At 42.8% G+C, this 20,396-nt stretch overlaps 1 gene segment (V, D, J or C); it reads right to left on the reverse strand.

The window, feature by feature from the left end:
• LOC113899945 overlaps nucleotides 1-20,396 on the reverse strand; it is a 1,425,504-nt gene that overhangs the window by 13,940 nt on the left and 1,391,168 nt on the right. Inside the window, 1 exon segment of the C gene segment in view lies at nucleotides 18,180-18,246. Coding sequence covers nucleotides 18,180-18,246 — 67 coding nt within the window.

Consider the following 20,396-nt stretch of genomic DNA (forward strand, 5'->3'; position numbering starts at 1 on the left):
TAGTTCGGGAAGTGCAGACTCAACATCCAAGAAAGCAGAACAGGGACTTTCTGTGCTTTTGGCTGGAGTCTAAGGTTGGGCACTTACTTGGATGCACTCGGAGTCTTGTTCCACTCCCAAAAGTGAGTGTTCTGCTGCCTGTGTTCACACCCTGCCACAATGCAGTACAAATACTGCTCTCTGAGGGTGGCTGCCCTCACCCCCTCCTTCCCCCATATTTACAGCCTTCACTCTTGGGAACAGAGCTTTTAAACAGCCTGTTTCAAGGTTTTGATGATAAATTTCTTTCGGTGTTACTTTATGCCCAATAACCAGTCCCCTTAGGTTTCTACTCCTCTCCCTGCCATACCTGAGTTCTGCCAACCAGGTTCAATGACTCTACTCATCTCTTCAGAAATGATGAGTCCTGGACCAAGGCTGCCATGGTTGCCATGGCAACAAGGCTTGGGTTGGGCAAACCAGGGACCAGACCAGTAGCCTTTGAGGTCTGTGATCTTCCTTCACAGAATACAGGACGGACAGTGGTAGCAGTGTGGTGGCATGGTTAACAGTAAGGCCCTGGAGTCAAATAGATCAGAGTTAAATTCTAGCTTGTCATTCCTAGCTGTATGATGTTGGGTTGGGCAAGTTATTTGGCTTAAGCCTCTGTTTCTTTATCTGTAAAATGGGCCTAATACTAGCTACCTAGCATTAGGATGGGTGTGAGCATTGAGAAATTCTGTGGAGGAGAGGATGTAGTCACTGGCACATGTCAGACATTCCGTAAATAGTAGCTAATAATCCAATGGTTCCCAGCAATGATTTCCACTGAGGGAGGGATGAGGCTTTTTGCAGCCAGAAGAGACCTGTCCCTGTTCCATCGCCCTTTCCAACACTGCAGGGTGCCTCAGCACCCTGACTGGGATGCTCTTGCCTGGGACAGATATCTCATGGATCCAAGACAACATGGTAAGAGATTCTCAGCCACAGAATTGAGGGGTAAGATGGACCCCTTGGCTGCCAAGAAGATAGTTCTGCTTCAGAAACCTAACCAAGAGTGAAGCCTTTTTTCTCAACCCTCAGGGATTTGTCCTCTGCACCCACCATGCAAAACCCTTGTCCAGCACAACCTCAATCATTTCATTAGACCTGACACAATGGTAGGTTACTCCCAGGCAACAATGGGCTCTCTAACGACGGAGCAGACCAATCACAGACTCCCTCATTATTGCAGTATCCTTCCATCATGTGTCCTCTGTCTACAGAATATCCCTTGACTGTTTCTATAATACTCACGTGGGTGAACAACAAGCTTGGTCCCTGTTCCAAATATAAATCCATACTTTAGTCTTGATACACACAGCAAGGAAAGCCCTTGCTAAAACCCATCTCACATGACTTTCCTATTGCAGGAATCTCCCACAGTTGTCCAGGGCCCCTGAACCTAGAGGCGGTGATGGGACTGGAAGAGCCCCACACTTCCTTTACTCAGGAGAATGCACATGCTCCTGTCAGTGGGGAAGCAAGGCAGCAGCTCCCTTGGAGCAGCAGCACCACCAGCGCTGCCTGCTTGCCTGGGGCCACAGCAGAGTCTGACTCTGTTACTCTTTCGTCAAACACAAGTGCTCCCAGGATGGAGGCAAAGGAGATTTCATATTATATTGTCAGTGGAGATGCTGAGAGAAAGCAACAAGGGGCACATAAAGGTTAGACACAAAGGTTCTTAGAAGTGACCTTCTAAGAATGTTAGGTGTGGCATCGGTGGAGGACATGCCCTTCCTACTCCCATGAACATAAGTTGTCCAGCACCTATGGGGTAGGAACATCGATGGGTGGGGGAGAGGGTCATGTGCCCAGAAGGATCCCAGCTCACTTACTTGGTGTGACCAGCACTCGAGTCCCATTTCCAAAAGTGACTCTGTTCCCATAATCACACTCTGGGTAAGTGCATTACAAAAACGTCTTGGCTTTGCCCACCCTCTCATAGAGGACACACATACTTCCCAGGAGCTCTAAATGCTGGGAACCTGGGAGGGCTGACCCTAACCTTTTTCCTGGGATGGGTGATCTGACAGCTGGAGAGAGATTCCCTAATGGCTGTAGCAGCTTCAGCCCCACTGCTACCCAGCACCTCCATTTTCCTCATCACAGCCATCAACAAACAGCCTCTGGCTACTTCTCCTGCACAGGGTAGGGGGGAAACAGAGCCTTGACAACACTTGGTGAAAAACTTGTCTCCTACCTTGGCCGGGTGGGTGTGCATGTTTCTGAAGGTACTGGCAGCAGCGGGCATTTCCCACCTCAGCTGCCCTCCTGAGAGGAAGGCACCATTGTCTTGGGGACATTTGCGAAAATGTTTGCAATGTTTCACTTTGCCAGAAAGAGTGGGAGCAAGAACATTTTCATTAAGCCGTGCTGGGGCACACGCTAAAAACATGCTTTGGTGAGACTCAGAGTCACCGCATCCTCCTTGGGGCTGAGCAAGACTCCTGGTTTCTAATGCCTGACTCATTCCTGCTTCTACTGTTGCTATCCTCACCTCAGTCAGGCTGTTTTCTGTCAAGGGTTGTCAAGAAAGTCAAGCATCTCAGCAGATAACAGTCTTAGGTCCTTTTCCAGAAATGCAGGGGTGGAATCCTGCTTGCTCTCTGCCAGGGAATGTGGACTATCCACTGTCCTGTTTCCAGCTAGTAGGGCCCCAGGTCCCGTGCATGACCGCACGCAGCATGCTGCTTGGCACACCCACATATAAATTGTTAATAGACTTTTAATAGATGGGTGTATTGTTTTTCTGACAAGACTGGAAGTTCTCGAGAGCAAGAACCACATCTTACACTTCTTCTTTTCTTGGTTTGTTTCTTTTTAAATCACATATGGCCCCTGGCTTGTTGATGATACTCAGTCATCACCTACTGAGGTGAACTGAGTTTTACTGTGCATAATTATTGGGACAAGAAGGCCAGTTTAGGGAGAGGTTAAAAGCTAAATATACTCTGGGTAAATATGAGCTGTAAAATCTAAGTGCTTAGGCAGGGAAAAGCTAAGGAAACATTTCTCATAGAGGTAATCGGGAGGCAGCATAGAAACCAAAATACTGTGAGGTTAATATGGACCCTCAGTAGAGAGGGGGCAATGGAATGAACAAGTACTTGATTCCAAAGGAAACAGATGTTTTTCTCCTGTTTTACCTTCACACTGATTCTCCTTAAAGGGTAAAATGAATAACGTGGCAGAAAAGTAAATTCAAAGTTAGCAGCATTGTTATGATTAATAATAACAAAACAGTAGTGCTAATAATAATAATGAGATGACAATCATTATTGTCATCATCATCATATCATGTTTAGACCAGAGCAAATGCTACATAGATACATGTAAACCCAATATTCGAAGTGAGGTTACACATTTATAGAGATCTGACTTACTTGGGTTGATCAAAAATTGGGTGCCAGTTCCAAATACGAATTTCTGATAACCTGTGCTCACACTCTGACATAACTCTATACAAAATGGCACCCCATGACTGGGCCAAGTCTATACACATGGAGCCCTGTAGCTGGGCCATAGCCTGGGATTCCTCAATCACACACAAGTTAGTTATTAAGTGTGTGTGGTCATCAAAGTGGGAAGAGGTGTATAATTTTACTGTTTAACCTTCATTTCTAAGAACATTGGAAGATGACAAGAAATAAGTCACAATTCAATAGAAAATCCTGCTCTGTATACAGTAGATTATATTAAAAAACGCGTGAATATTCAGGTTTAAAAAGTCATTCATGTAATTACAGAGTTTTAGTTCTAGACAGGACGTAGGGTAGCTATGTCCATCCACACTTACTAAGGTTCACTACATATTTCTACATGAATAATGCTCGTGGATATATATAATGCAACTTTACCATTGCCAACCTATCTTATTTAAATAGCGGACAAAACTCTGGGGAAAAAGTCAATGAAAACAGATATCCATATCTTTCAACTAGAATAAAAATCAGGTTATTTCATGGAACTTACTTGTTTCAATAAATAGCTTTGTTCCTGTCCCAAAAACAAATTTGAAGCCTCCAGTATATCCCACAATGATTTGTGCTGTGACAAAATGGGCCACTTCCTTCTTCCGTTTTTATGCCACAGCTTGGGATTTGGCTCAGGGAGCCTTATTTTGGGGAAGGTATTCAAAGTAAGGAGCACTTTTTTGTTTTTTCCTTTTTTGGCCAAGTGGAACTTCCCCGACCAGGGATCAGACCCGTGCCCCCTGAAGTAGAAGCACAGACTCTTAAGCAAGGAGCTTTTTTTTTTTTTTTTATAGTCTCTCAGTAAAACCCAGTTTTTTTCCTGCTCTTGAACGATCTCATACATCTTTCCTGTCAGAAGTGTTAGTCCACCAAACAGTAGTCATGGAATATGGCCCAGAGACCAAGATCCCCACGTTTCAGTCCCAGCCCTAGTTCTCACTGAATTTATGATAATGGACAGTTCAGTGAACTTCTCTGGATCTTAATTTCCTTATAGAAAAAAAAAATTTCCCTTTCAGAGCTAAAGTTCTATGATCCAGCAGTGCCCAAAGTGCCCTCACCATTGCATATTTCTATAATTCACAAATGAGTGAGGCACTTGTAGATGGATTACCCTGGGGGCCGTCTGCCTGGGGAAAATACAACAGGTACTGAGAGGAAAGGACAGTCTGCGTTGAGGAAGTGGCTGCTGCCAGCTCTTCTCTCTGCTGTCTCCACTGGGGTAAATGCTCTCAGCAGCCCCCCTGTACTACTTATTTCTCATTAAAAAGGGCAGAGAATCCTTTAGATTTGCAGCACCCAAGTCAAGATTGCTCAAGGCTCTATCTCTCAGTCATGGCAGTATCTAAGAATAGAAAAGATAAATTTCATATATTTCCTTAGTAATTCTGATTGGCATCCTCTCTCATTTCTAAGTAAGCACCGGCACAGGGTCTGTGACATAAAGTAGTAGAAAGAGTAAGTCTTTGAGATCAGGCAGGCAGATCCTGGTTTGAATGTAGACCCTTCTACTCACTAACCCTGGGATCTTGGGCAATACTTCTTTCTCTGAATTTCAGTTTTCTCTTCTGTAAAATAGGAATATTGTTCCTTGATCGTAGAGTTGTTTGAAGATACACAATACTATATGTCACGCGCCTAACATGATATCTACCCATCATAGAAACTGAGATGGTGGTTATGATTTCTATGTTGTTAAATTATTAATCAATAAGGCTTTTTTTAGTGTTAGAGAATTTGTTAAATAGCCATAAGAGTCAATATCCTTGGATTGTAGTGATATAAACTCTAGGGTGCTATAGGGGTAAGATCCTAGAACCATAGATTTTGAGTGCTTCAACCCTCTCATCTCACACTGGAGGAGTCTGAGGCACACAGAGGGGCAATGACACAGTCATTGGGGTGCAATCAAATCTAGAACTCTAGACTGAAACTAGAAACCCTGGGTTCCTTTCTCTGCACTTCACTGACTCTTCTTGAATAATGTTTAGTGCAAAGGGACATAGCCTCTGAAATGAGCTGGGGCATAAGGTAAAGTGAAAGTGAAAGTGAAGTCGCTCAGTTGTGTCCGACTTTGCGACCCCGTGGACTGTAGCCCACCAGGCTCCTCCGTCCATGGGATTCTCCAGGCAAGAGTACTGGAGTGGGGTGCCATTGCCTTCTCCAGGGGATCTTCCCAACCCAGGGATGGAACCCAGGTCTCCCGCATTGGAGGCAGATGCTTTAACCTCTGAGCCACCAGGGAAGCCCTGGGGCATAGGTAAAGTGACCTTGAATAGCCTCCTATGGTGAGTCTCAGAGTCAATGGCAGTGGAGGTAGAAAAATTCTATTAGATTACGGCCATGCAATTTCCTGCTTTTTATCTTTTTTCCTCTTTCTGGCATTTAGCTCAATTTTAGTGCTAAAAACTCTAATACTGGACAGAGCTTTTTGTCCTGTCCATTTTCCTCCTGTTACCTTCACACTGATTCTCCTTAAAGGGTAAGATGAATAACGTGGCAGAAAAGTAAATTCAAAGTTAGCAGCATTGTTATGATTAATAATAACAAAACAGTAGTGCTAATAATAATGACATGACAAAATAATGATATTATTATCATCACCATCATATTATATTTTGACCAGAGCAAACGCTACATAGATACATGTAAACCCAACACTGGAAGTGGGGTCACACGTTTCTGGAGATCTGACTTACTTGGGTTGATTAAAAGTTGGGTGCCAGTTCCAAATGTGAGTTTCTGATAACCCGTGTTCACACTCTGACATAACTCTGTACAAAATGGTACCCCCTGACTGGGCCAACTCTATACAAATGGAGCCCTATAGCAGGGCCTAGGACAGGCTAGACACCAGGCTGTTCTTGAAAACAGGCTAGTCTTTAAGCAGGAAGCCAAGCTATTTCTGGAGAAACCCAGGTTTGTCAGCCTCACATCTTGGGAAAAGTCTTAATAGTTTGCTAAATTTCACCATAAGGAAAGGATGCTCATACAATGTTTGAATATTTTCACTAATTTATCTGAGTGCCACAATTCTTACTTCAACACTAGATTGTGGTTAATTATAAATAAGATACAAATGACAAAATCTCCTTGACAAACTTCCAGTCACTGTCATTGGAATACATTTTGCATTTACCATGGAATTGCACACTTACTCAGCTTCACTTGTAGGTGGGTGCCTTTCCCAAAGATGAGTTTGTTTCTTCCTCCCCAATTCCCACAGTGTTTGATGCCTCACAATAAACTCCCTCTGTCACGTCACCCCTTTTCTTGATTTACCTGATGAGTTAGAGAATGTTTTAGACTTAATATAGCTATTTGACTTACTCATATGAGAAAAAAACTCCCTGCAGCCCAAGAAGAATAAATTCACGGGCTGCTGGTGCCAAGGGGCCAGAGAGGCCATGCAGACCTACTCTCCCATTTTTGGATGAGAGAACTGAGGTCCAGAGGCAAGAGATCTGCTCCAGGTTTCACTGCTAGCTGTAGCAGAGACCAAAACATGAGTTGCTTGACTCTCAATCTAGTATTTTCCCCTCTCTACCACATACTGATACGTACTGTGTCACTTACTGTATTCTCTTCTTCTCTGTGGCCTGGAAACTTGATCTCTCTGGGTATTCGATTTCAATTAAACAAGCACTTTTCAAGCACTTACTTTGTAAAAGGACCATATTAGATACTTCATGGTATATAACAGGAGCCTCTGCTCTTAAGAATCTTTCAGTTTTAATAGGCAGATCTCACTAATGAAAGAATTCTGTAGCTGTATGTGTCACAGACTGTCCAGTATTCCACGGCTAGATATGGGATACTGAGGGAAGAGGAAAGGAAGGGATACCAGGGCAGACACCACAGGCTAGTCTTCAAGCAAGAAGCCAAGCTATTTCTAGGGAAACCCAGGTTTGTCTTAATCACCTAGGGTATTAATCTCTATTCCATCCTGATCTAGTGAATTAGTTCTACTAATTCAACTAATTCTACTAATCCAACTCTTCTGTTGGTTACTTTCCTTTTTCAAAGTCTTCCATGAGGGCTCAACCTTAAAATCATAGGTCAACTGATAAAACAAGGATGATGTCACAAGGGTAGAACACAGTAATTACGTGTAGAAGCCTTAAACCAGAGAACGAGAAAAGAGGAGTGGGATTAGGTCAACATTTACCTGGAAAGACAAGAAGCACAGTGCCCTTTCCAAAAGTAGGTGTGTTGTATCCTGAATTCACACTGTAGCAAACCCCCATACAAAAATAGCCGGTGGTGTTGGGCCCTCCAACCTCTGACCTACTTAGGAAGGGAAAGAAGACCTGCACTAGAATCTATTATGTGCCAAGTGGGTTAACAACCTCTGTATAACCTTGCCTTATTCGGGCCATAACTATGCCATGAACTCTGATACTACTATCCTTACTTTACCAAGGAAGAACAGATGATGTGGGGCTGAGCACATGGAACCAGTCCTGATATACAAGTATCCTGGAAGCGTGAGACTTTTTAGGGCAGGACAGATACATGTTAGGAGGAGCTATGGGAGAAGGACTCTCCTTTTTGTTTCTAAGAGAATGAGACTGCAAATGTGTTGCAGTTAATCCTCTTGCCAGAACCAGATGTTAAAACACTAGTATCAGTGACCCCCAAACTCCAGCTCATCCTCTATCATGCAGTCATTTCCTGAGACATGAAAACATGTTCATCAACCTTCCTGCTGTTCCTCTGATACTCTACTCACCAGGCCTGACCAGCAGTCTAGTCCCACTTCCGAAGGTCCATGTATAGCCTCCACCCTTCCCACAGTGTTTCTTAGTCAGTCAAAAACCCCTGCAAGCCCACACATCTTCTCATACCCAAGACTGAGAGATACAGCCCCTTCGTCTTAACTTTCTTTTTACATTCTGCATAACACAGGCCATTCGACTCAATTATGAGCATTTGTTGTGCAACACTTAAAATGAAGCCTTGATCTACTCACAGCCCTGGGTCTATCACCATCCAACTTGTGATTTTCAACTCTGTTTATCCAGCAGATGTATCTAGCTCTTTTGTCTTCATTACACTTATCAAACTTTAAATTCCTGCCATAGTGTCTCTCCCAATTTTAACTTCAATCAATCTGAAACTTCATGGAATAACATCCAGATCACAGAGTGACAACTTATTGCTCCTACCTCCTTATCTTGCAGACTTAGTGGCTCCGTGGCACCTTGGTTACCTACTTGAGTTCTGTTCTGTCCCCAAAGTCAGGCATGCCTCTGATTAAAGGGTATCCATTCTGGTTCGGGTCTGATTAAAAAAAAAAAAATCACTTGCCTTCTCTTTGGTTCTTATTCTCTGCAAATTTACTGTTTCAGTTGGCCTCATGGGCAATGTCTTGGCTTTCTATTCTATTAAGAAAGAACACAACTTGGATGAGACAAAACTATTAGAACATTAAGGGTTGGATGAGGGATCTTTCTAAATAGCTTTATTTAAATCTTTCAAAAAATGGCCAGAAAAGGCTTATTACATCCCCATCATGAGCTCCAAATGTTACAATCTGTGCGATGACAACACAAGGAAGGAGAAGTGCTTAGGAATTTAGACTTACTTGGGGTGACTTGAAGTGTCGTTCCAGTTCCAAAGGCAACCTTTCGGTCACCCCTAGGATTCACGCTACAATGCAGGCCTATACAGGATGGCTTCCTTTCTGCCATTCTCATGTGGGTGACGTTTAAGTGTCTCTTCTACTTCAGTAGAAGAGAAAGCGGTTTTCACCAATGTCTATGGCTACAGATCAACATGAAAATAGCTCTTTTACTAAGAACCTACATATTCTCTATGGAGAAGTATACTAGCCATCCTAGCCTTTTTTTCTGAAAACAATCATAATATTTTACATGTACATAGCATTTACTAGTTTATAAAGTAGTTTCATATCCATTAACTTATTTTATTTTTATTTATTTTATTTTTTTAAATTTTATTTTATTTTTAAACTTTACAATATTGTATTAGTTTTGCCAAATATTAAAAAAACTTTTGAGGTGAGATGACGTATTTTCATTTTACAGGTGAAGAAATTGTGGCTCAGATGCACTGATCTAGCCAGGTTTAGAAGGACTAGCAGTGTTTAGCCAAACTTTGCTTTTTTCTTTATGATCTACTCTCGGACTGAACTGTTTCAGTCTGTTGCTTTTGGTTCATCCACATGAGTACTTTTGCTCCACGTTTAGCCTAGCCTCCGTGCCATTACTTTAACATTTCTTTCTACATCAGAATGAATGTTAGTCCACATAAACCATTCATTTCTTGACGCTCAGGCCCTACAAATACTGCAGTAAGTTCAACGGCCACATTAAGCCTCCTACTTTAGTGACATATTGTCTACTTACTGGGTTTTACTGATAATCTTGTCCCACTTGCAAAGATGAATGTGTTATAAATCACAGCACCGTGCTGCCTGAAAATAATTCCTGAGCTACCTTGATAATAGATTAGTGTGATTAGCGTGTATCTGTCCTCCTTCCTGGGAACTCTGGCTGGGATTTCCTCCTTTTTTATTATTGAAATAAAGACTAAGCCATGGAGTTAAGCCTCTGAAAGCTTCTTTTTCAGAGCACAATAGAACTGATGGAGGGGAAAGCCTGAGAAGAGTCCAAGTGATAGTCTCTAGACAACTCTGATGTATTTCCTTCAGAAAGATTTGCAAAATTTCACCAAGTCATATTGTTTTACCTGCCAAAGGATATCAGCTCTGGTCCCCATGTTTACTTAGGCATCAACCCCTGTACACAAGCTCCCTTTACCAGTGCTTAGTGAATTGCTCCCATCCCTGTAGGTAATCTATCTTTCTTTTATCACTCACTTTAGTTTATTTTAAAAAACATTTGTGAGCATGTAGTAGGTATGGTTGGAGTATTAGACATGGGGGATAGTACACATGTTTTTCATTTTGTCTTAATGCCTTTCATCATCAAACCCCAGTACTCCTTGAGTTAAAAAATAAGGAGATAGGGACTTCCCTGGTGGTCCAGTGGCTAAGGCTCTCCACTCCCAAGGTAGGGTGCTGTGATCCCTGGTCAGGCAACTAGACCCCACATGCTGCAACTAAGACTTTCCATACCACTACTAAGACCTGGGACAGTCATATAAATAAATGTTTAAAAAGAAGATACACAGAAACACAGGACACATTTAGAAAAAAGAATGAAACGTTTAGTCCCCTGCAGATTAAGTCTGCAGGATAAGTTCAGGTGTTATGATCAATAATAACCAGGTACTTACTGGGATGCACTGATACTGTGGTTCCTTTCCCAAAGACCAATGCATTTCCTCCCTGGTAGGCACAGTGAAACAAGGTCCTGCAAATACCTTGAGTACCTGCTCACTCACCTGACAAGGGACACTTGTATTCTGTCCTTGCCTTCGGCAAGGACTTCAGTGAGCTCCCAGGGTTTGGGAATGCAACAGTAAAGCTTTGTTACTTTGTGAGAAGGAAGGTAGATGTGGTGGGTCCTGTGCTCACTTAACAAACTTCACACAACATCTCCATGTGTGAGGCCCAGTGCTAGGTGCTAGGATACAGCTGAAAGCCACTGGGACACTGTCCCTGTCCCCATGGCACTTACAGTCTAGAAGGAGGCACACAGGAACCAATCCATAGATAATACAATGTCAGGTGATGAAGTGCAGGAACAGATCAGGCTGGATAATGGGATGGAGAGCCAGGCACTGTCTGTGTTTGGTGGCTTGTTGGATGGATTAGGCAGGAAAGGTCTCTCTGAGAAGGTGATGATGAGATCCAAGCTTGGAAGAATGAATCGTCACCTCCATTTATAGATCAGCAATTTGAGGGCCTGAAAGATCAAAGCCTGGTTCCAAATCACACAGTGTCAAGGATGGCCATGGATGCCTAGATCATGCCTTCTCTCTCTTGAAATACTAGATACAGTTCCACCTCATACCTCATTCCTGCTTAGGAAAGATAAAATGAGACTGAGGTTCTTCCAAAGTGACTTTGGGACATTACAGGAATTGGGAACTGCGGCAATGGTTGTTGAGTGCATTAAGGTTGTAAGAGGAGGACCGCTGGAAGAGAAGATATTAGCCTCTCAGAGTGTTTCTCAGATGACTTCTCTGATGGAGCTGACCACTGAGATGGGGAGACTTCTGCCATTCTGGTTCTCTATTAAACTGTCCAACAATGCAAACCATTACCTGACAAAATGAGCTTTTACACTTAGGATGGAGAGGACGTGGGAAGAACTCTGTTCTCCACTAAATCTGAATAAACTGGAAACATTTGGCAGTCCCCTTAGATTTACAAAAAAGTCTGTTACATGTCTCAGTAACTAATAGATTTCAAAATTCAATACTTACTAAGATTCACCTTTAACATGGTCCCACTTCCAAAAACCAACTTCTGGCCACTTGAAAACCCCACAGTGATCTATTTCACCACAAAAACCAAAGTGAGCTTCATTTACAAGCACAGGAATTCTCCCAGGATCCCTCACTTGGTTGATACGCAGTCCAACACTAAACACATATTTAGGTAAACTCAAGAAAAGTCTTAAAGTCATACATTCTTCGGCATGGTAGGAAACCTCCGAAACCATTTCCTACACGCTCACAACCTCACTCATTTCTCTCCCAAGTGATCTCAGGTCTTGATGGTCTCCAGGGACAGTCTCAGTTCCCAATTCTCATGTTCTGGTTTCTCAGGGCTGGAAAGGTTCACCTTATATTCGCGTTCAACCCTTTCTCTGCCATAGCCAAGATCCATGAAGCTTTTTGATTTCCAAGTTTATCCTCAAATGGAATTTTTCATAAAATCTGACTCTCAAAAAATTCATGAATCATCTGACTGCCCATACTTTTCAAAGAGATTTCACATACATTATCTCTCTTGATTCTTACAAAATCCTTTGAGCTAGGCAGAGCTAGAATCATAATCTCCATGTTGTAGATGAACTGAGGCTTACAAGGCTTCCCATGGGCACGTGGCTGGTGAGTGACTGAGCCAGATCCACTGTCTTTTGGCCCCGAGTTGAATACCTAGTGGCTCAGTTGGTAAAGAATCTGCCTGCAATGCAGGAGACCCGGGTTCAATCCCTGGGTTGGGAAGATCCCCTGGAGAAGGAAATGGCAACCCACTCCAGTATTCTTGCCTGGAAAATCCCATGGACCCGGAGCCTGGTAGGCTACTGTCCATGGGGTCACAAAGAGTCAGACATGACTGAGCGACTTCACTCACTTCACTGAATGCCTTAATGATTTTTTGTACATGTTCATGTATTGATCATATCACCATGGCTTTCAAGGATCTCTTCCTTCCTTTTTCTCTTCCCTAATGAAAAAGGCAATATCATCAACAACAAAAACAATATCCATTTCCTCCCTTAGAAAAAAACAAAACAAAACAGGACCTCTCTAAATAAACCTCCAGCTCAACTTTTTCAGAGTAATGTCCTTTTAATCCTCACATGCTTTCTGTGAGCCAGGAGATAAGAGTTACAAATATTTCAGTTGCATTAATTGGGAAAAATGAGGGCCAGAGGAGATAAATCAGAGTGATGGTTATAGGGGGTGCAGCCTGGTACAGACAGCAATATATTGCACCTTAGAACATGTAGGTGCTGGCCCTGCTATTGTGAGCACGTTCGAATCCTTTAACCACTCTGAATTGAGAGAATCATTGCTTTCCTTTTTCTTCTACGTTGTGGGACAAAGATGTGAAGAAATAAGGAAAGGGCCTTAACTATTTTCCTTTTCTTAAGAAGACAGATCCTAGAAAATATCAATATAGTGCTATTTTTCTCCACACTGAATTTGTGCATCCCTATATGCTTATGCATAAGAGCAACACTACACAATTTTAAGGCAAGTTTGAGACAGATTTATGTGGGCCCGCATAACACACTCAATCTAAAATTGATGACTAGGTTCCTGCTTCAATGTTGGAAACAGAATTTTGGCTCAGGTACCGGTACTCACTCAGCTTGACTATCAGCCTGGTTCCTTCTCCAAAGGTTAGCTTGGTCCCTGCAGTGGTGGTCACACAGTGATTCAAGGCCCAGCAAAAACCACAGGGACCAAAGAAATCACACTCTTCAGATGCCTGACCCCTGTCCTGTGGCTGGGGCAAAGTGGAGGGCTTGTGATGGTTAGGGTAATCCTGGCTCCCAGCACTGTGCCCATTTTGTAGAGCTGGAATGCTTGTCTGTGGCACATACTTGGGTCTCATTCTTTCATATATTAACTTACTTCTCTGCTTTGGCTGTTTGGACCTGGATCTGTGAGTGAGAATAATAGCTGTCAACAAAGCCTCACTCAGGGGCCCATTTGACCATTTGTAACCCACAAAGGAACCTGAGAACAGGAAGTCCTATAAGCTCTGTAAGACTTCTGGGATCAGGCTGTTCATACATACAGCTTAATGAACCCACCCATACATAGGCATGCACACTATGAGTCTCTCTATATTCAATTTAGTGCCCTGGGAAGACCCCGAAGAGCAGAAGGATATTGTTTTGGGTCTACTCAGGCCCTCTGAGCTGCTGTACACTGTGATCAGCTTTTCTTTCCTTGGTCCAAGTTGCAGATCCTAACTCCCTCCAGTTATTCTAGAGCCCATTCAATGGGGAGGCTTCTACTAAGGAAGAGGGAGGCGGCTTCCTGGGGAAAGTTGACAGAATACTATGGAGAGGTCATTCATGATAAGAAAGAAGTTGATAGGGCCTCTGGACTCCAGAAAAATAACCCTGGCAACCCTGTACCTCAGTCTGGCACATCCAACCAAGTGTTGGGTGTAGACTGGAGTGGGGGTTTTGGGGTGCCTCACGCACTCCAGTGGGAACGCCCTTCTCCTTTGCCTTCAGTGGGGACAAGCACAGCCTCCTCTCAGAGTCTCGGGCTCCTGAAAGGGATCCTAGGTGATCCTGATCTTTCTTCTACCTCCCCATCCCAGTCTACCTAGGAAGGAGTGTCCTCCAGGAACAGCAATACACATATTCCCTTAGTTTTAGAACTAAGGGCATTCATTCATCTCGCTTTTCAGTTTCTTCATAGAAATGTTTCCCTGGACTAGATAACAACCCACTCACCAGGCTGTACAGTTAGCCGGGTTCCTCTTCCAAAGTAGAACCTCCCCAGACTTGAGCCTCTATCGACACAGTGCCGGCCCCCTGTACATGAACCTGCTCCTAATGTTCCCCACCCCTCTCTCTCCTGCCCTGGGGGCCAGGGTTGAAAATCCACCTTCATCCTCTTTAAGTGGCTTTAAGTCTTTCCTTGTGCAGTTGACAGTCTGAGTGGGACAGTCAGATCTCAGAGGCTATCTCTCAAGGGACAAATGGTCTGTGCTAATAATAGCATTCCCACCTGCAGAGGCACCCTCCCATCAGAAAGCAATTACACGTCCTTTTGAGAGTGTTTAAATTGGAAGGAACTTGGCTTCCCGGGCCCTATTTCCCCGTATAAAAGACAGTTCACTTAGTTGGATTGTCATTGTGTTTGGATCCTTTTCCAAAGGTGAACTTGTGAAAACTCTGATAGACTGTCCTTTGCAGTCCTTTGCAGAATCACCCCATTCCCCTCCTTCGACCTCTGGTTGTCCCTCCAGGCATTTTCTTTTCCTCTTTTTTCCTTCCTAATACCACTCTTTATTTTCCCATTTATGGCACTGGGGAATCATATCCCACCATCTCTTAGGTATAAAAAGCCCAAATAGGCTTTAGCTCATGAATAATTCAATGACATATTTCTTTGACTATCAAGATAATAAAAATAGAAGAAACACGTCTGAGCTCACCTTTTCATCCTCTAGGCTGGAGTCATGAGATCTTAGCACTTAGAGTTGAAAGGGAGCCCAGAGATGATTCAGTCCAATATCTAAAATGGCACAGAAACCCCTTCTACAACATCAGATAGTCAGCTACAGGACCCAGTGTGAAGGTCTCCAAGGAAGAAGGGTCGCACACTTCACAAAGCAGCCTTTCCACCGCAGGCCTTGTTCAGAAAGGTCCCACAGAAGGCCGAGACACATCTCCTTTCATCCACTGGTTTTGATTTTGCCTCCTGTCCTCACCCCTTCCCTTGTCTAAATGGCAGTCCTTCAAATATTTGAAAAGTGTTATATCTCATCTTAGTATAGCCCACTGACATCCTCTCTTACTGTTTTTAGGAATCTGAGAGAATTCCAGATAGCTAGCTTGGTTTTCATCTGACGTTAAAGCCAATGCTCTTGACACATTTATCCTTGTGAAGGTGCTCCTGAGGAGGAGAGCCATTTGGGATGGAGGAGGATGTGAGGGCGACCCTGAGGCAGGCAGGTTTTGTCCTAATGCAAACCCGGAAAGCTTTTTCGAATTTCATTACTGACCACTGTGCTCCCCAGGTGGGATTGCTTGTAATTGTGCCCACCATTTTGTTTTAAAGTTATTCTTGTTTCTTCCTTTTTACTTACTTGCTCTCACAGTTACTGTGGTTCCTGATCCAAAGGTGAGCTTGTAGTTATTTAGAGTCACAGTGCTACGTCTTCCTACGCAAACCCTGCCTTGGATAAGAGAGTGGGCTGCGGGGACGGGCAGGCTGCCCTGAGGCCTCCCCTGTGTAGAGCCCTCTGGTAACTATTTTAACCTCTTGTTTTATTTTTCACTTTCACAGTTTCCTCATCTGTGAAATGGGGATGGCAACAACTATTTCACAGGATTGTGAGGAAGATTAAGTGAGTTAAAGCATGAGAGGCATTTGCACCATAGCAAGTGCTCAGTAAATATAGCTATTAGATTATTTATTATTAATATAATTATATAATTTTAATTTAATAAAATTTTAATTTGTAATATCTCCTTTCTGAGGTCCTGGATATTCATAGTCTTTTTAAATTATGTCCAAATAGTTTTTTTTTTTTTTTTTTTTTTTGAGCCAACTAATAATAAAAGCAACTACAGTTAAAATCTGAGAATTTTCCTTATATGGGATATCATCCCAAGAGTATGGTTGGCAGTTTCAAAATGTTTGCTGAATCATAGGATTTGTTTACTACATTTTATATCTGTTTAAGGGATGTATGAACAAGGGCCAAAAAACAAAATAAAAGAACTCAAAATCAATACAGACTGGTAAGAGGAATTTAGGATAATATGCTGGTGACTTTTTCTTATAGACAACTGTCACTTACTTGGCTTTACTCTGAGTTTTGTCCCAGATCCGAAGTAAAATCTGTTGGTGTTATACACCATGTTTACTACCATTACAAAAAGTCTCCTGGACGTTCTAAAAGGAAGGTGTGCTATCCAGAGATAACTAACCAAGCTAGGCCAAGACTAACCCAATGCCACCAGTTTTCTTTTTCTTTTGCTACTTTCCTAGAAAATTCACAAACCCAAGTGAGGAATGAATGAAGAAGGCACATTCATTATCAAAGACAGGCAAGTTAAGGGCATCTGATTTTCTTCAGTGGTTTTATTGATTTCTTTCTTTCGTTTCCTGCTTGGGCTCATTCTTGCGTCTTCTGTGCTCCATACACACAATATTTGAAATAAGGACTCTGCAAATAAATGCTCTTTACCCTTCTCTCTTCCTAATTATAAATGGAAGTTCTCCTCAGATAGACTAGATTGTAAGGAGAATCCTGATTCTGCCTTTAGTTCCAGGGCTATCCAGGAGCTTCTCTCCCTGAGTTGGACCTGGGTCTGTGTCATGCTTGGCAACCTGACCTGAGCTTCTTTTCAAGGACACCCTGAACCACACCCGCAAGCTAGCAGTGTCTGTGTATATGATCAAACAAGATCACTGCGTCCTATCGGTCAAAGTACCTCCATTATATAACCAAATGTACTTTAACAGCCCCCGCCCAGCCCCCACAATGAAACTGTAGGTTTTGGCTTTTTTTTTTTTCCTGCTCTCTGCCTGCATATTCCCTTTAGGAAGGGGGAGGAAAAAAAGAGGCCGCAGACTTGGCTGTCATTTGCAAGTCTAGATGAAACATTATTTATGGGCAAAATATTTTGCTGACACTTTCAAGAGAAAGGAAACCTCAGTGCCAACAGTTAGACGCCCACACTGTTTGGATTTAAACAAATCTCAACAAATGAACACAGTTATGAGAAATAAAATAGAGGTGACTTCAGTCTAAGGCAAGTAATTATAATACTTATACAGTTTGGGAGGGCAAAGGGCTTACTTGTTCTTACTTGTAGAAATGATAAGCAGTGTGTTACAAGAATGCTTCGCTGGAAGGGCATGAGAAAGCTATAGAAATAGAGCTTCATTTAAATATCTTAAATAGACACTTTTGTGTTTAAGGACTTATGTAGAAATAAGCCAGGATGGGCTAGCAACATAGCTGGCCAACTAGACTTGGTTTAAGATAATTTCTGTTAAAACCATCTTGTAGCATTTCACCTGTTCTAGTGAAAATATTATGAGAAACAGAGGTTCCCATTATGAAATCTGTTGCTCTTCTAGGTTAGGGCAGCTTCTTTTCTACTCATTTTCACCAACTCTTATTCCAAACTTGGCAGAAAGGCTTCTTTCTCTTTGGTCTTTGATAAATAAGTCTCTTCTTATTTACCTGTTAAAGTATGTGTTGTTAGTTTCTCTCCCCACCCCACCTGCAGGCCTATTATGTTACATAAATATACACTATACATTTATAGATTAATACATTCATGAAAATATTACTTAAATGTGATGGCCTACCAGGTACAACAGTCAGTTGGGTCCCAGATCCAAAGGTCAGTTGCCAGCCTGAACTAGAGGAAGCACTGTGATAAGCCCAACAACAAAAACCAGGAGCCAACGGGCCAGGTTGGCCGGAGCACAGAGTGAAGGGCTGGCGATTACTTTGAAAATTAGGACTGTCAAACTAGGTTTGATCTGGAGTAACCAAACTGCCTATCTACAAATCATAAAGAAAGCCTTTTTTGTCTTTAAAAATCTCACCTTCTTTTAGGGAACCTTTGCTTCTCACTTTCTACTACAGAGTTCTAGGCATCAAACATACGCTTTTAATATATAGAGAGGATAAGCGCTCTCTGATTTCATAGGTCAAACCAGTATTTACATCTTTTCATCCAAGAAGACTCACAAAGCCAGGACAGAGAATATTTCTCCACTGCTCTGAGTATCTCTGGGTTACACCACCAGGAGATTGCCCTATCCAGGAGAATTAATGATAGGGACTTAAGTTCTAGCCTGAGCTCAACCATAGAGTGGTTGTGGGGCCATGATCTGTCTCTTCCCTGGGCCTCAGTTTCCTTATATGTGGACAGTCAGAAAAGATGATTTTTAAGGGTTCTCTCTGCTCCACGAGGCTATGCTATACACATTTTTGGCCTAAATTCTCAGAAACAGAAATTGTCCCAACAGTACTCATGAATAAACTTTGTTTTAAAAGTGATTTTTAGACCTTGGGAGAGGCGAATCACAGTTATTTTGGTCAATGATCAGTATTTACAAGGTTCCTTCTATAAATTGACATAATCTTAGCCAAAAAGAATAGTGCCTTAGAGGCTTGGAAAGGAAGAAGTCTTGTCACTGATGATGGTACAAATCTAGGGCCACAGATCCTAGTCAGCACCTCAAGTAATCAGTCACATATCACTGTCTCACCAAATATATTCTGGGAACAATTCCCAGACACTCCCCTACATGGCCCATTTTGCACACAGATGTCAGATCCTAGCCAGGGGACTTTTGTCCTTCTATCTGACGCTCATTCACACTTTCTAAACATTCTTCCGATAGTGTATAATTGGGTCTAAATCAGCCTTTAATCCATAGACATTGCTTAATCCAGGGATACACATTTATACTTACTGGGCTTCACAGATAACTCGGTTCCCTGTCCGAAGATAAGCTTTCCTCCCTGGTTATAATTCACACAGTGTTATACAGCCTGTCAAAAACACATCCAATCTTCCTGAACACATTTCTAATCCTAACCCTCCAGAATCCACAGCCCATCTCTCCCACACCATGGTGTGAATCACGGCTCTACATTCTCCTGTAAGTTCTTTCCTTATAAGGGAAATCAGGTACCTACACAGGGGACTGATAGGGAATAATGAGGATTCCTGTTTTTCCAAAAATGTTACTGTTTAACACCAAACTGGTCTCTCACTTTTGCTTAATGGCTCTGGGTACTGCTGTTCAGCAAAATGGCTTCCTTTCAAATATGTCTCTCATGATCTCAGCTAGAAATACTTGGCACACGGGTTAGAATTAAGGACAGCTGAGGCTCCAGGGAATCAGGCTTACCTGGGGTGACCACAACCCGGGTCCCCGCTCCAAAATTCAATTTCCCCCAGCCGTCAGTTGTCACACTGTGACAAACACCTCTACAAAATGGCTTCCCCAGAGAAGACAGCCGCTAAATGAAGACAAATGGCTCGTGGGGAAACAATCTTGCTACAAAATGAGGGAACTGCATGATCCGAGATATAAGCTTTTCCCTTGCTTCTCTTCTAATTTCTCTTATTATAAGACACCAAGAATGATGTTGCCAGGAGCTGCACTTCCAAGGCTGCAGGGCCAGGGAGTAGCGCTGCTTGGGTTAATGAAGACCAGGCTTAGGGAAGACTGGGCTCTGCAGTGATAAAACCCCATGGTCTAGGTAGGAGTTTACCTAAAACCCTACCCAGTGCTCAGCACCTGGAGCTCAGGTGAAAGCTGGTTACCACAGCTACCCTCTCATTTAAATAACCTTCTGTTTCAAATCCAACCGTCTACCAGAAAAACTGTTCTCCCTGAGTTCCGTTCCTGTTAGAATATGTCAGTCTCTGAGAGGCCTCAGTTTTTAAGTGTATGAAATGGGCATAACTCTACTGGCATCTCCTCCTGAGGAAGACTTGCCATCAGACGCTTTTACTTATTGGAAGGTTGACAGCGTGGACGGACCCCAAGTCTGGGCTGTCG

This window comes from Bos indicus x Bos taurus, chromosome 10, assembly GCF_003369695.1.
Source record: "Bos indicus x Bos taurus breed Angus x Brahman F1 hybrid chromosome 10, Bos_hybrid_MaternalHap_v2.0, whole genome shotgun sequence".
NCBI classification, from domain to species: domain Eukaryota; kingdom Metazoa; phylum Chordata; class Mammalia; order Artiodactyla; family Bovidae; genus Bos; species Bos indicus x Bos taurus.